The sequence below is a fragment of the Watersipora subatra genome, chromosome 9 (assembly GCF_963576615.1).
Source record: "Watersipora subatra chromosome 9, tzWatSuba1.1, whole genome shotgun sequence".
In the NCBI taxonomy this organism is placed as follows: Eukaryota; Metazoa; Bryozoa; class Gymnolaemata; order Cheilostomatida; family Watersiporidae; genus Watersipora; species Watersipora subatra.
Window position 1 is genome coordinate 55,517,037 of NC_088716.1, and position 17,440 is coordinate 55,534,476.

The window sequence follows — 17,440 nt, forward strand, 5'->3', positions numbered from 1 at the left end:
CTGCCTTGATGAATATTACTACTTGTCTCTAGTTTTCGTAATCGGAGTAGGTTGTTTTATTCTCAATCTGCAGTAAACACAAAAAAGAAAAAAATCTTAACAAGTGTCAAGGAAGTACAAAAACAATAGCTGAAGTATTTAATGAAAGCGATCATTTTTTAAACAAAAGAATTAACTAATGCAGTAAATAATGGAAAAACGTATCTGCACGGCACATCAAATACATACCATAATGTCCAGATCAGAATCATGATCGTCCTCAACTTCGGTATTCGAGATTGATGGAGTTGATTTCAATGTATAAAGACTAGGAGAGCTGTTTTGCGATGATGAAGCCATGCCGAACTACTTGTAAAAACCTTGAATAATTTTGTAAAGTTTGCTGCAATGGCAATAAAACTCGGAACCCCGGCAATGATTTTAAAGAAGTTTTGGAACTCGGCTACGTTTAGTACTGCCTAGTGGCTATTTTCGCTATGACGCCATTCTGCCTATCTCGTGACAACCTTGAATAATTTTGTAAATAAATGTGATGCATTGGCAATGGTGTTAGCTCAAAGCCTTGGCAATGATTTTAAAAATGTTTTGGAACTCACCTACGTTTAGTAGTTATATTAAAAACTAGCCTAGCGACTAGTTTTCAATTTGATGCAGTAGTTATTCTCCCTTGTGATAAAAAATAGAACTAATTATTCACGGAATTTAATAATTCGCGGAGTTGACTGCTCGCGAAATCGCGAATTTTTATATCCATCGGATATTTTCATCCTGTACGGTATGTGTAACATAGCATCGATTTTATGTGCGCGTTCGCTGCATCCTTTAATATTTAATTGCTGTACATTGTACATGTAATTACTATTCAGGGGCTTATAATTTTCTAAGATGTGCCTTTCTAGCAACGAGTTTAAATAAACCAAATCGTTACATTTCTTTTTGAAGTTGTCCTCAATTTTGTGCGTCGTAAGTCAGACTTATTAGCATGAAAGCGGGAACAGTGCCTCGCCAAACATTCAGCGTACGGAACATAGGCTAGTCAGCGAGCAGATAAAATCATTATGGCTGCCTCCATGTGAGTGTCCGGTTTTGGGTATCTGCAAAAGAACCGAGCACTATGAAATCTCAGAAAACAAATGTGCTGCCTTTAAAAACTCTTGTGATTGGTTGTAAATGTAAAAAGTCTTTTGATCAACTCAGTAGAGCGATCGTAAGCACGTTAGTTCTGTCAACACCACCTAATAGCGGTGGCCGCGACCTAACATCACCTACGGCGATCACCTCTATAAACGCTGCATTTGTTTCGGCTGCAATTACTGCATCGAAAAGCACTTTTGTTAAGCAACCTACCGACCAATGTGTTCAGGAATCAGCAAAAAGCAACATCAATGCCGTCAAACATAACCTCATTTGTGATGAACGCAAGCATCCCAATGTGAAACTACAATTCATGATTGGTAACAGACTGTCAGATGCACAGTCGGTCGAGATTGTGTTTGAAATTCATCGCTCGGTTCCATCACTCTTTTTAGAATTATGTGGATTATATTCTTCTACCTCTGATACCAGTGGCTACTCGGATGAGTTTACTGTCTTATCGATGACACCATTCAAAAGAGGTAGTTAGTTATCCGTTAAAATAACTTATGCTACCGTCTGCTTAACATATTGAATTCTATCTCTCAAATTAATATGCAATATTTTTACAGGATATATCAATCATATGACCGAGCTAGTCATTATCATGTTGTCAACAGAATCAGCGTTGACCGCACCAACATCTCATTTGAAAATGCCTATTGTCTCGGATTTCTTGGTGCAGTACAAATCATATATATCTCGAGATGACAGCTACGTAATGAGTGTACAACTTTTAGGTAGGTGAATACTATCACGTCATATTGCTGCTATCAATTAAAATAAATTCTTTTGCTAGCACGTTTACTTGACTATTTATAAACTTGAAGCACGTGTGTACAAGTCACTGATTTGTTACATGAGTGACTCAATCGTTAAAGCCTTTTTTGTGGAAAGTTTTAAATGAAATTACAATTAGAAAATGTGTCTTCAACAATTGACAGTTATATTCAGATATAAAATTACTTTAGCAGCCATATTATAGACAAAATGAAATGAGACATTAATCAGTTCTGAAAATAATTCTTAGGCTATACATTGTTGAGAAGATGCATTGAAATGTCGATATCTTTGATTAGTATCAATCACGGTGGTCTACAACAGATATTATGATAAATGGAAAGCATTGAGTGCCTTAAATCTGCACTGTTCAACAACAACCGTTTGACTAAGTTAAATATCGAGTCAAGAATAATTTATAAATAAAAAAACACCTTTCTTCATGATCTGCCTTCAGTCATTATTATTGTCATCGTTAGTCATATTACTATTACTTGTAGTTTTCTCATACATATCTTACATAAACGTGATTTTTGACCCAACTTTCCCAGCCCTTATTCTATTACTATTCACAAATATTGTTAATGAAAAGTTTAAAGATTTACTAATTTCTTTCTAACCATCTATTATTGTTAGATGCTGCCATTCAACCGTTATGGTTTTAATCCAACATACCAGATATTCTTCTTTATTTTAGGTGAAGATGGGTGGAAAGGAGACCACTCTGTTAATTCCCAAGATTATAGAATTTTTGTTTCTTCCAAGTTTGCTCATGAGTGAGTAAATTTATTGTTGATTATATTCGTTAGAGTGGATTGCTTTTTTCCCTATCGATGATATTGCGGTATGATATTGCAGTTTTGGAGTGATGCATGATGGATTTGTGACAGTTAAGTTGAAAGACAGCAAAAAGCGACTTCGCAGATATCTAAAGGTTGCGGTATCTTCACACATGAATGATGAAGAATGGGTCAGGCTGTCACCTATTTGTTGGTTCAACCTTGGTGGATCTGAGCTCTCTCTTGAAAGGCTCGTTAGCATAAAGGTAAATACTTGGATTTACCCTACTTAACTTTCTGTGATGTTTTGACACAGTTTGTTTGGTTTTTGTATTCTTGATTGATAGATCATGAGTGATTTACTTTTTCAATGCTAGTTCTCTACGTGCTGCTCAGCAATCATTAAACCCAACTATTATAACTATATCAACTATTATAAATTTTTTATATAACTCTAGCAAATTAGGTAGGTTCAACTTGAGATGTAAATGCTAAAAATTTAGGTTTCGTTTAGAATAATATGGCATTTTTCGAATACATTTATGTAGTGCAAAAGACTCTTGCTTGTTCAGTCTAATACATTATGGGCCAAGTCCAAATATACTGAATTCCAAAAGTACTGTAGTGTACATTAGACAGCATATATTGTCTCACTCACATACTCCTAGGCTAAAGTATGCATATACAATATACAAGAGAGAGCATACCTGCAATAGGATACAACATAATATTGATAGCAATAATAATAACAAGCGAAAATCGTTGTACAATGTTCTGGTGGGAAACTCCTGTGTCGCTCTCGTGAGAGCCACTTATCGTTGGAAGTTGTTATTCTTCGGATCGACATGGCCCCAGCAGACAACTGTCCAGACATCATAGACCTATTAACTATATTTCAGTATAGTTGTAGTTAGTGTAGTTCATCACCTATTAACTATACTTACATGTAAATATAGTTAGTAGGTCTATGCCGGACATTGACTAGACAATGGAAAGTCAGGGGAAGTTAAGCCCGAAAAAGTCGGGGTTGACTGTATGTAGTTATTGCTACTAAACTTCTCACTGAATAAAGCTCAACACTGAAGGACTCGTCATACCCCGTATTGGGAAAAAGTTTGTCGAGCACAACGATATCAATTTTAGTCTAGATCTGTGTGTTTCTGTGTTATAATATATAAATGTAAAGTGGTAAAAAAGAAAACCTTAATTATCTTTTTCAACAACTCTGTTTCAGACTATCATTTTTGAGCTTTTAAGAGCTTGTAATAACATTCCCACATATTTTGAACCTACAACACAACAGACTGGGACATGGTGAATCTTTTGATACCAAATAACTGCAATGTAAATTTATTTGCAAGTCAACCTTTAAATATTGTGTCAGTTTTGGCTGCGGATTGTTTCGTGTAGCCGCACTATATTTTAGCATGTTTAATTTGGTTTCATTTTCTTTAGTAAGCACTTCAGCCACAACTATATATTACACACTATATACACACGTGTAAAATAAATATATATATTTGAACAAGAGTTGAAGTTGAGTTCATCTTCAATACTTTGTCTCCTACTAGTTTGGCTATATAAATACACGGCTAAATATTTGTATACATTTTTATACATCAATTAAAATTGCCTTCAGCGAGGCTGAGTAGTAAATGCAACTTTATATTTCATTTATATGTAATAGTTTTTTTTATAGTGAATTGAACCTTTTTTATTCCTTAGAGAGCTTCACCAGGAGATTCATCAGTAACTATGTTGACACCAGACTCACCCTCTTCTGCATCCATGCATGAATGTTGTGCAGACATTTCACTGGCTACCCGAGTAACTGTTGCACGGGTAAATCTTGCTGAAGATTTGACATTAGACGCTTCTATCACGGAGCCTCTGCAGGACTACTTCCTCACAGATAGGTGTGTCAACTCGTAGAGTTTTCTTTTCTTCACCATACATCTATATAATGTGGATTGTGAAGTTGTGAGTCATAGTGAAGCTTAGCTTATGATTTAGCTGTTAGTCCATTCATGTAATAGTAGGTTTTGTGAATAAGGTAAGGTTGTATCGCATTGGACCCCCGCCAGTGGGGTCCAATGTGGACTCAGTGGACCCCCGTCACACACAGTGGACCCCCGCCATACAATTTTAAGGAGTAGAGAAGTAATTTAGAGGAGTATAGAAACTCATAGTAAATATCTAATGCAAACACCCTTTGGTCAAAATCATCACAATTTTATATGCATACTGTACATATTAAAAATTAGTAACAAAATAATATGTTAACCTTAGTAACTATTGTTACCTTCAGTAACTCAGTAGTTAGTTCTCTAGTAACACAGTAAATTCAGTAACAGAGTGTTTAGTGGTTATGATCTGCAATAAAATGTAACGTTACAATGTACTATGTGCAGTACATATCATAGGGAGTTCTTACTTTTGAGATGGGCATATAACATAAATGTTGAATTCAACTTAAATGAATTTAGCTTACTAAACACATACATAAAGCTAAGTTTTAGCATGTATTTTTAACTATTTTACTGAACTTCAACTTTTTCATCACCTAAAATTTTATCGCCTATCTATCTGCTTCCGGTTTCGTTTTCCCAATAATTAATTACGAATAATGCCAAACTGGGAGAGATTGAGCATCGCATTTCTTTCATGTGATGTGTGACGGATTTCGGCGAATAGCATATCGGCATATTTGTTATTCCAACGTATTCAGCACACCGCCGGCCAAATTTAAATTTTGTGCAATATCTTTTTGATATCGTTTGGTGAAAAGTATTGCAAATAGAGAGGGCAAAAAATCATAATGTTCTACGTCATAGGGTGAAAAATCGTATAACAGGGTCATCATAACCGAGGGCACACTGTATACATAAACACTTTGTTGACGCAGACAAACATGTTTGTTTGTATGTCATCCATATGCCTAGTTATAGCAAAAAGGTTTTAGGAATGAAAAAACCACTTCGCACTGGAATTGAACTCTGAAACCCCGGTTCTGTAAACAGATGTGCTATCCACTACTGCACCACACTGCGGACTTGCCTTACTATGTAATAATTATGCACACACTCATTACACCTGTCATACTTCAATGGCGATTGATTAAAATACGCACACTTCAGCTAGCATGCTTGAACTACTAGAAGAAGAATACATGCCCAGACTTCCCCAGCATGCTACATATGAATATATGTAGTATGTATAGCATAAAATTGAAGCACATAAATTTCATAAGTACTTTTATCATATATTTCAGTAAATCAGAGTCTTGGCTTTCGAATGAGCCTATATTCAATACACAGAGAATAATAGAACTATGAAAAACAGAGTGTCAAAAGTGTGTCCTGCAATAAAAAAACACTTGGTTGTGGTTCCCACAATGTGATGTCATACTTATCATTTAGCCTTAGGTCGTCAATCCCTTTCGCTGCCATTGAGGCTGCGCTTTTCTGTGACAATCGGTGCTCTTAAACCCAGAGAGCGCTAATAAAAAACTAGCATTTTAGATGATCAACAATGCCCGGGGATCGTGCTAACGCCTGACCAATACAAACACATGTTCTGGGTTAATAGATTTCGGGTGATTGTTAGTGTTTGCTTTTTTCATACTTTTGTTCATTTTAAACATTTATATTAATTATTATCACATCGTTTTATATGAATGATGGCATTGTTTGTCCCGTACAGAAATGATTAATAACTTGATTAATAACTAATTAGTAACTAAACATCAAAAAGAAAAAAATATAAAAATTGAAATATTTATATTATATTCGAATAAATTATATGGAAAATAGAAAACAGGTGTATTGGACAGTTAAATTAATCACGTTGTGTATGATACTGTGGAGGACCGGGACATGCCTGTGTACTAATTACTGCACTCACATATATATCCGCACTATCATTTAACCGAACCTCTCGAACTTCCCTTATTGCATGCTTGAACTGCCTTTTTATTATTATATAACTGTATCACTGAACTGCCCTTGTATTACTGAACTGCCCTTTTATTATATAACTGAACTGCCCTTGTATTACTGAACTGCCTTTTTATTATATAACTGAACTGCCCTTGTATTACTGAACTGCCTTTTTGTTACATAACCATCATGTTGTATCTGGCAATTCCTTTGTGCTATAAATAGATCAGTAGGCGGAGTTAAACGATAGGCGCTGGCTATATAAGCCAGCGCGGTAGGCAGGCAGAGGTGTGCTTGATTCCACTCATACTTGTGCATACTTGTATTAAAGATATCGATAATAAACTGCTATATACTCATACGAACTGCTTCTATTGACGCCTGCCTGGTTGGCTCACCGATTGTATAAGCAGACTCAGTGCAACCAACAGACGGAACTGCCAGGGTGACTCTAAGAAGGCTAGGAGGCGATCCACGGCCTTGTCTAGACTCGATCAGGTGTGCCATGGCACTAGAGATCCAGTCTTAAGACCAGCCATTAGTGGATCCAGACTAGCCTGGGATAGAGATCCAGAGGCAGGCCGGGGGTTTGGTTTCAGAGCAAGCCTGACTACTAGATTCTTGTCTTGGACTGACTTGACCGCCACAGGCAGGTCAATCAGGCCTCGGACAAGGTCAGCCAGTAGCCCAGGTTGCGACTCCCTTGTTAGGACGTAAAGCTGACTCAGCTACCGGAGTCAGATCCTTTACACTGGTGGCAGCAGTGGGATTTGCTTAACCCACAACAGGACGACTAACAGGGACTAAAAAGACGACGCAGGTATGACCAGACGGACTCGCAGCGCGGAAAGACCGGAAGCTCTCCGAACGGAGGGACTAGGAGGTCTAGAGCGACTGACAGGTGTCTTGGAAAGACTGCTCGTCAACCAGAGAACACAGGGACCCCCTGCACCAAGAGAAACATTCAGAGCCCCAGAATATGACGGGAATAGCGATGTAGAGGCCTTCATCAGACAGTTCAACGATGTAGCCGTTGCAAATGACTGGGGGCCAGGGTCCGCGCTGTTACACATCCGAGAGAGACTGCGAGGGCAGGCTAAGGACTGTGGACACGGGCAGACCATACACGGCGTATTTAACAACCTCCGGGCCAGGTTTGGACTGACACCCAAGGAAGCCAGAGCCAAACTGCAGGGCCTAAAAAAGGACCAGCAAGCAACGCTATTTGAGCACGCCACCCAAATAGAGAAGCTGACCGACATCGCGTTTGGGGAAATGTCAGATCGCCTAAAAGAGGAGATGGCCGTAGACACGTTCTGTAGTACGCTGGGCAATGTGTATTTGCAGCGACATCTGCTAGCGGTGCCTACTCCTACGTTGGAGGCAGCCGTGAGAGCAGGGAACGAGTACTTACAGGTTCGACCTAGTATGGCGTCTCACCAAGCCCAACCCTTCAGGTCGGACGTCAGGGCAGTCCAGCCAGACGAGACAGGACAGGGCGAGGGAGAACAGGGCCCCGAAGAGCCGATTGTGGTGGCTAGGACTACCCCGAATACCCTCGAGCTGCTGTTGACCTCGGTGACGGACCTAGCCAAAGAAGTGGCCAAGTTAAAATTGTATATCCATCGACCGCAGTCTATTACAGAAAGCGGGACGAAGAAAAAGGAAATGGCGAGATGCTGGGGGTGCAACCAGGAAGGCCACCAGAGGAGAAGTTGTCCGCGGAGGCAGGCAAATCAGAGGACATCCTATAGGCAGGACCAGGGAAACGCCTACGGCCCGCAGCAGTAGGTCTACCTGCTGGCTGCACAAGGGCACTCGGACACGAAAAACACAGACAACGTAACAATACAAGTCAAAGGAAATCTGGAGTTGATCCGGAGGGTTGGCAGCATCCGACTAAAACGGCGGCACCAGTCAAGAGACCCCCGGTAGAAACGATTCCCGTCTACAACCCATACCAAAGTCTATGGGAACTGGACGAGGAGGAAGAGGGACGCGAGGCGAGCCCCCGGGACTCACCGCGGGCGGCCAAACAGGCGCAGCGGCAGTACCTCCACCAGATCCAGAGACTGGACGAAAAACGAAGAGTTTATGGACGTACCAGAGAACCAGAAAGGCCAGGGCGGAAGGGAGGTCCCACTAGGGCCGAGCACCCCGAGCGATCTGGACAGCAAGGGTCGGGAAAGAGAGCAGATTCAGGGGTAACTGAAGCTCTCGAGAGACCAACGCTGTACAGATCAGGAAGAAGGGAGCTTGCGACCCAGATGGAACCCCGCCGTAAGCCTAGACAGGTTAGGTCAGAGAGAGATGGCCCCACCGGCGCTGATCCGTTCAGGAGATCCGTATCAACCGGATCGGGATGGAACGAGGACCCAGCAATGGCGGAGCATCTCCAGAGACCGGAGTACCATAGACCCAGAGACGAAAAGGGCTGGGATGAAGCCGAACCCCCGAGACGGGGGCCGACCCGAGGCGGCCATCTCCAAGGAGGGAATCTAGGCCAACCCACGAGTCCGGTGTCGGGTCCGACAGGCCGGTACGGGGAGAGCACAAGGCCAGCTACTCCCGAGGAAAGCCTGGAGGACCAGCTCGAAAAGAGTCCACCACCGGATAGGCCTAGGGGACGTCCGAGGAGGAAAAAATCGGAAGAGATGCTCGATACCGCCACAACGGGGGAAGGGTTGCCAAGAGTTGGAGCTCTGGAAAAACCCCATAGGTCGAGCTACTTCCTACCGGGGAAGGTAGAGAGGCAAGACCTCCTGTTCCTCATAGACACCGGCTGCAACACTAACCTACTCTCCAAAAAGGTGTTCGACAGAATGCCGGAGCGAGTGAGGGTGCAGTTAGAAGAGAATGACCGGTATGGACTCATGGCAGATGGTAGCAAGCTCCAGTTTTATGGACTGATAAGGCTAACCGGAAGGATCAGGGACGTGGCTATAGAGGAGAACTTTCTCGTAAGCCAGATCAGCGAAGACGCTATTCTGGGTATGCCTTTCCTGACCTCCCACAAGTGTCAGATTGAATTCGGCCGACCCGTCATTTCCCTAGGGAATAGGCAACTTACTTGCACCGACAAATACGGGAGGATAATGGTGTCCAACGTTCACGCCTGGAAGAAAGTTACTATCCCTCCCTTGTCAGAGGTAAGAGTGACGGGGAAGATCTCCGCCAGAAATTACGTGCCGATGGGCTTGATAGAGGGCTCTGATCCACATCTACCCGTGGCATGCAGCCTGAACAGGCCTGGAGAGGGTGGTGATGTCACCATACGATGCCTGAACCCCGGACGTCAACCGATAGAGTTGGGCGCCGGACACGTCATTGGCTCATACACGGCTGTGGAAGAAGAGGACATACAGACGGATCTCTGGTCTGGGCCGGAACACGGGAGCCTCGACGAATCAGGAGTGGGGTGTGCCACTGTAAGGACGGGGGAAGCCGTTCCGGGTCACCTGGTTGAGCTATATCAGCAGGCCCTCCCAGGATGCCGGCACGAAGGAGAGAAGCAGAGCCTGGCCCATCTTCTGACCAGGTACCAGGACGTGTTTAGCAAGTATGATGGCGACGTAGGAAGGACCGACCGAATCGCCCACAGCATACCCCTGATGGAGGGTGCCAGGCCGGTCAGACAACCCCCCCACCGGTTGGGACCTCTCAAGGAGGCAGAAGCGGACAGACAAGTACAGGAACTACTGGAAAAGGGTTTGATCGAGCCTGCCAATGGGGCGTGGAGTTCCCCAGTCGTCATGGTAAAGAAGAAGGATGGCGGATGGAGATTTTGTATTGATTATCGACAGCTGAATGCGGTCACCCAACAGGATGCGTACCCCATCCCTAGGATTGATGAAAGCCTGGACGCCCTGGCAGGAAGCCGATTTTTTAGTACGTTGGATCTGACCAGTGGATACTGGCAAGTACCGCTAGATCCGGACGCTCAAGAGAAATCCGCCTTTGCCACGAGAAGCGGGTTGTGGAAGTGGAGGGTGCTGCCCTTCGGATTGACGTCAGCACCCGCCACCTTCCAAAGACTGATGGAGTCTGTACTTCACGGGCTCCATTGGAAAACCCTCTTGCTATACTTGGATGATATCATCGTAATTGCTCCAGACTTCGAGACCCATTTGGCCCGTTTGGGAGAGGTCTTCCAGAGACTCGCCGCCGCGCAGCTGAAACTGAAGCCCTCTAAATGTAAGCTCCTCCAAAGGAAAGTGAGGTACCTTGGCCATGTGGTGAGCCCGGAGGGAGTGTCCACGGACCCGGAAAAGGTAAAGGCAGTGGCCGAATGGCAGACCCCTCGAAATATAAAGGAACTGCAGGCCTTCCTGGGGACCACGGGGTACTACCGACAGTACCTGCAAGATTACGCCACTATTGCCAAGCCACTCACGATCTTGACTAGCAAAGGGAAGCCTTGGAGGTGGGGAGCAGAAGAGCAGCAGGCATTCGAGACCCTCCGACAAGGCCTGATCTCGGCACCGGTGCTGGGGTACCCCAACCCAAAGAGTCAATATACTCTGGACACCGATGCCAGTAATGTGGGAGTGGGGGCCGTCCTGTCCCAGAACCAGGGGGGCAGGGAGACCGTAGTGGCATACTACAGCAAGACCCTCAGCCCAGCCGAACAAAATTACTGTGTGACGCGCCGAGAGCTCCTGGCAGTAGTAAAAGCCGTCAAGCACTTCCGGCCCTACCTGTATGGTCAACAGTTTGTGCTCCGCACGGATCATGCCTCCCTGAGATGGCTGTGTAGGAGGAGGGAGCCGTCGGCTCAAGTAGCTCGGTGGCTGGAGATTTTGTCAGAATTCTCGTACCTACTGGAACACCGAGCAGGGGTCAAGCACGGGAATGCCGACGGCCTGAGTCGACAGGTCTGCCCAAACGACTGTCGACAGTGTATCCGAATAGAAGAGCGAGACGGGGGCCCTAGCAAACAGGCATTGCTAGAAGGAGAGTCCGACACCGTGGCCGCAATTAAACTACCAGGAGACCGAAATTTTCGACAGCTGGTACAGAGCCAAATGGAAGGGACACAAGCTGTGGCCAGGATGTACTGGGCAGTAAAAAATGATCAGGAGCTACCAGAGGAGGAGCTGACTCTAGGGAGTAACGAGCTCCGGGTCCTACACAAGAGACGGGAGGCTCTGAGGTTATCCCCAAACGGTGTCCTGGAGGTCAGACTAACGACGGACGGCCACCCCAGATGGTGTACCCTATGTCCTCGGGCGGACCGGAGCCGGGTAATGTGGGACACGCACAGGCTTGCCCACGCGGGGGTTCACAAGACGGTAAAAAGGTTACTACTCAATTGGTATTGGCCGGGACTGAATGCCGACGTGAGACGACTCGTCAAGACGTGTGAGATCTGTCAAGTGGCAAAAACCGGCGGGAATCACGCAACTAGGAGCAGACACCGATTGTACGCCGGGCGACCATGGCAGAAGCTAGCGGTCGACCTGGTGGGACCAATGCCAGTGACTAACCGAGGGAACAAGTGGATCCTAGTGATTAGCGACCATTTCTCCAGATGGCAGGATGCAATAGCGATCCCGGAGGCAACTGCCCCGGTGGTAGCCACAACCCTGGACGAAAGGGTGTTCTGTTATTTTGGCCTACCCGAGGAATTACACTCCGACCAAGGGGCTCAATTTGAGTCTAAACTCATGGGAGAATTATGTAGTCTATGGAACGTAGACAAAACACGGACTACGCCATACCACCCCCAGGGGAATGGCATTGTAGAAAGAAACAATCGGAGCTTGGGAGATTCCTTGAGAGCCTTGCTCCTGCGCCGTGGGCCTACAGAGTGGGACTTGTTGCTGCCACAGATAATGAGGGCTTTCCGGGGCACTCCCCACTCCGCCACGGGAGAAACCGCGAATTACATGATGATGGGCAGGGAACTGCGATTGCCAGACCAGCTCTCAGACCCCGTTACAGTCACTGGCCAGGCGGTACAGCCCTACGTACTGGAACTGGCCAGCCGGCTGGAGGAAACGTATGAAATTCTCCGAGACCGCCAAATGAAGATCCGGGTGGAGGATGACGAAGAGCCCCCATCGTTTGGGACCGGTGACTTGGTGCTGCTGGTCAACAAGAGACGTAGACGTGGAGAAAACCCCAAGTTACAGCCCAAATATGTGGGACCCTATACAGTCACTAGGTGTAATCCCAACCATACGTACCAAGTAGAGAGACAAGGACAAATCTCAGTACAGAACGAAGAGAGATTAAAACCATACTACGCGTGTCCAGAGGCCGATGGGCGGGCCCCGGCCACTAAGGAACCCTCCAGGAGGCCAAACATGAGGGGTGCCACTGGACGAAGAGAGAGGAGGCTGGAAGAGTTAGGGGAGATACTGCCCGCAGTAGAGTACACTGGAAGGGAGCCTCCCCCGTTAACACGGCAGGAGAGGATGGAACCTCCCCCGGATATGGACAGTGACACGTTCAGGAGACGACTTCTGGAGATCCTGGCCAGAGAAAGAGAGTCTGCCTCGGGCAGTCACGATCCCAATGGAGGGGTTAGGGAGGCAACAGAGCAAACCGGTATAACCAACGCGGAACCAGAGGAACCAAGTCTCGGGCCCTGTTCCGAAACCCCGGTGGAGCCCCCCGGACAAGAGTTGACGGAAGGAGAGACAGATAATACCACAGTCGACGAGGCCTCCGACTCCGGGGTCACCGAACAAAGGGATCCGCCCCAACCCGAAGTTTCTACACCAGCACCAGCTGAAGAAGAGGTGCGAATAAACACAGAACCCAGGAGAACAGAAAATGGTATGGGAGAAAGACGAGACGGGAGACCACGGCGAATGGCGGGCCCTCCTATCAGATACGGCGAGACTGTGTGCCACCAAATCGACCCTGAAGAAGAAGGACCGGAAGCCAGAGAAAGACAGGCCGAACTCAGGGAACGGTATCAGTCTACCAAAGCTATGGTGGAACAACTGGAGACCTTGATAGAGAGGGAAGGTCTGAGGACGAACTTAGAACTGATGTCTCAATATACAATTCTAAAAGAGTCGGTTGCCGAACTAGAAGAAATGATGGCCGCAAGCCGCCACGGAGGAGGGCAACCAGATACAGTCATACCTGGCCGAAATATCCCGGGAAAGGGGACAGAGACGGAGGCAGACGAAGAAAACCAAACAGGAGAAGAACCATCCGGCAATGAAGGCCTTCGACAGCCGACTCCGAACGATAGAACAATTCAGGAACGAGAGCACGGTAGGACCGGAAAGCGGCCATCTTATGAAACTGAGACAGCCTCCAGTCACTTCAACCGTTGCGCACTAACGAAGAACCAGCTCTCTCCACAAACCTATATCACGAATATGAGACCAACTCCAGATGAAACCAACGCCATCGGGGATCCAGAACTGCAGGTATTATTAACAGAATTGGACGAGATCTTGGAAGGAACTGAGATAACGGCAGGAAACCAAGACGTCGATCAGGTAAAACTACCTGGGAATAGTATAACCAAGGAAAATATCGCACCCATTGCCTATAAGGGAGCGAGGCCAGTAGAACCGGCGATAACCACTACCAGGATGGTGCAAATGATAGGGAACAGGGCGCCCCAGGACAAAGCCAAGCCAAAACAGGCCAGGCAAACTTCTGAGGGCCAGAGTTCCCAAGTCAGGAGCAGAGGTAAACCACTCCAGGGTGGCCCTCCGCTAGAGACTAGCCAGAGGCACCGACTGAATACTCAACCGCGACCAGGACCAGTACAAGCCTGCTCGATAAAACTAACAACGATTCCGATCGATCAGAAAAAAGTGAACGGACCGCCCGAGAGAAGAAAAAGCCGAGAGACCCTCGACGGAGTAGCCGAGGATATCTGGTACTCCCCCACTTCCTACGCAAGGATGGAGGCCGCGGAAGACCGCCAGAAGGGAGAGTGCAGACTCTGTGGTTTCAAAAACAAGGACGGTAGGGTAGTAAGGAGACATATTCGGCAACACTTTTGGCGCTACTGGTGCAAATGTCAGAAAAACTCATCATCATTCTTTAGTATATACAAGCATCAAAAGAAAGCCAAGGATTCCGGACTACACCCTACTATTGTATACCAAGTAGATCAGGAGTGGTACACCGATTTTTGTACATACATGAAATGGACAGAGTACCCCCCGTTTGGAACCTGCCTTCCCATAAAGGATGGGAACGGGTGGGTACGAGGTAGAGGGATGGGGCAAAAACGACCCAGGACAGAGTCACCAGAAGAAAGGGGGTGTACTGAACCGGAGACCCTCCAGGACAACAGGAGAGACGGACCAGCCGACCTCCGCGTCCATTTAAACCGATGCCGAGCCACCGAAGGAAGAGAGGAGCGGGTCCAAAGGCCTTTGTCTCGAGGGTACGTAATCCCAAGAGTAAAACGGAGGGAAGCAAGACTCATCAATCCGGAAATAAACATACCGCCTAAGGGAGCTGGGACAGAGATAGCGGGAGAAAGCGAGACTGCCCTGGAGATCCACATCAATGCGGACGACATCGCTGGGGTATACACCGAAGCCGATGGCAAGACCAAGGAACCTACCAGCAACAGGGTAACCAGGGCCATCGAGAACACACGGGCCCGGCGAGAAGAGTACAACCGTAGAGCGGGAAGAGAAGAGGACCAATACCGACGTTATATCCGGATGGCCGAGGAATGCCGGGTAGAAGCTCAGAGGTTGAGAACACAAGCGCGGCGTTTCCACTGAGTTCACTTAATTGTTCACCCCTGGCCGAACAATTGGGGGGGAGAGTGTGGAGGACCGGGACATGCCTGTGTACTAATTACTGCACTCACATATATATCCGCACTATCATTTAACCGAACCTCTCGAACTTCCCTTATTGCATGCTTGAACTGCCTTTTTATTATTATATAACTGTATCACTGAACTGCCCTTGTATTACTGAACTGCCCTTTTATTATATAACTGAACTGCCCTTGTATTACTGAACTGCCTTTTTATTATATAACTGAACTGCCCTTGTATTACTGAACTGCCTTTTTGTTACATAACCATCATGTTGTATCTGGCAATTCCTTTGTGCTATAAATAGATCAGTAGGCGGAGTTAAACGATAGGCGCTGGCTATATAAGCCAGCGCGGTAGGCAGGCAGAGGTGTGCTTGATTCCACTCATACTTGTGCATACTTGTATTAAAGATATCGATAATAAACTGCTATATACTCATACGAACTGCTTCTATTGACGCCTGCCTGGTTGGCTCACCGATTGTATAAGCAGACTCAGTGCAACCAACAGACGGAACTGCCAGGGTGACTCTAAGAAGGCTAGGAGGCGATCCACGGCCTTGTCTAGACTCGATCAGGTGTGCCATGGCACTAGAGATCCAGTCTTAAGACCAGCCATTAGTGGATCCAGACTAGCCTGGGATAGAGATCCAGAGGCAGGCCGGGGGTTTGGTTTCAGAGCAAGCCTGACTACTAGATTCTTGTCTTGGACTGACTTGACCGCCACAGGCAGGTCAATCAGGCCTCGGACAAGGTCAGCCAGTAGCCCAGGTTGCGACTCCCTTGTTAGGACGTAAAGCTGACTCAGCTACCGGAGTCAGATCCTTTACAATACTAGCTTATAGGCAGATTAAGTTATTTACAGTAGGCTTTTCTATTTTGAACAATCCCGGAGTGCAGTGAGTCAACCCCAATGATTGATTTAATTCAATTGACTTCTACAACAAAATTAAACAAAAGCAGAAATGACTACTAACAACATACCTGGTTGTTAACCACCCATAGTGGTAAAGGTAATGAAATCACATCGATTAAATTGACCTGCAGTGGCCTGGCCCTAGGACTATATGTAGATTGCACTCTTGCGAGATCACGCAATGCTTGAAATTAATTAGCCTCAGTCGTGCCCCTCAACATCACAATAAAAAGAGAGGGCTAGTGCATAATATCATCAGGAAAATATAGTATGGTGCTTGGAATCTGAGTTATTTATCATAAAAATAATCTGTACATGGAGAGCTAATGACACTGATTCCTTTGTCATTTTCATTGGTTCTCTAGAGTTGTCCTACCTTCGCCTGCCACTAGCGTCATTACCATAGTTGATAAACATAAGCGGTAAGCGATAAAATAAGCGGTAAAGCCTGGTTTCCATATGACAGCGCAATGATCGCGCGAGGCCCAGTGATCATGCGCAATGCATTTCTTGGGCCGCTATGCAGTGTTTCCATATCGCGCGTAAGCTCTATGCTTGCTTTGGACAGGGTGGATATTTTCCTTACTTTTTTGTAGGAGAGACATAATTCTTCGGAAAAACAGACCTCCATTGCGAAATTACGCTGTCATATAAAAATCAGGCTTACTCTTTCGTACGGGAGACCGATTTCTTCAGAACAAAGCCCTTCGCTGGAATTGTGGGATCGGTTGAAAAGGTCTAGCGGTGTATTGTGGGATACATAATCGCACGCACCCATCGCAAGGATCCATTCTGTTGGATACTTGCGATCAGCGTACGCACGTCGCGCGACCGTCGTGCGTTGACGTTTCCATATCACAACTGGCCTACGCACGACGTCGTGCGCCTTGTTGCGCGCCTTGCGCTGTCATATGGAAACCAGGCTTAAGAGCACATAACACCGAATATGAAAATTGTAATATCATAATTTCTGCGCCTATACCATTGAAAATTTCTACGGTAGAGCTCTGGGAAAATCCTATAAACACCAACCAATGTCCTTCTCATCATGTCAAACAATGGCTCATTTGAAAGCCAAGATATTGAAGAACCTGAATAAGCTGAAACAGTAAGTATGTAACTGGTGTGCTCT

The 17,440-nt window shown here is 45.9% G+C and overlaps 1 protein-coding gene across 1 annotated transcript in view; it reads left to right on the forward strand.

The window, feature by feature from the left end:
* The first annotated feature begins 1,089 nt into the window (after positions 1-1,089).
* The window catches only part of LOC137403523 (uncharacterized), a 40,065-nt gene continuing 23,714 nt past the window's right edge, over positions 1,090-17,440 (forward strand). The window contains exons 1-5 of the mRNA XM_068089462.1: positions 1,090-1,616; positions 1,707-1,874; positions 2,612-2,690; positions 2,773-2,959; positions 4,419-4,609. Coding sequence (XP_067945563.1) covers positions 1,115-1,616; positions 1,707-1,874; positions 2,612-2,690; positions 2,773-2,959; positions 4,419-4,609 — 1,127 coding nt within the window. The 5' untranslated portion in view covers positions 1,090-1,114. The remainder of the gene's footprint in view (positions 1,617-1,706; positions 1,875-2,611; positions 2,691-2,772; positions 2,960-4,418; positions 4,610-17,440) is intronic.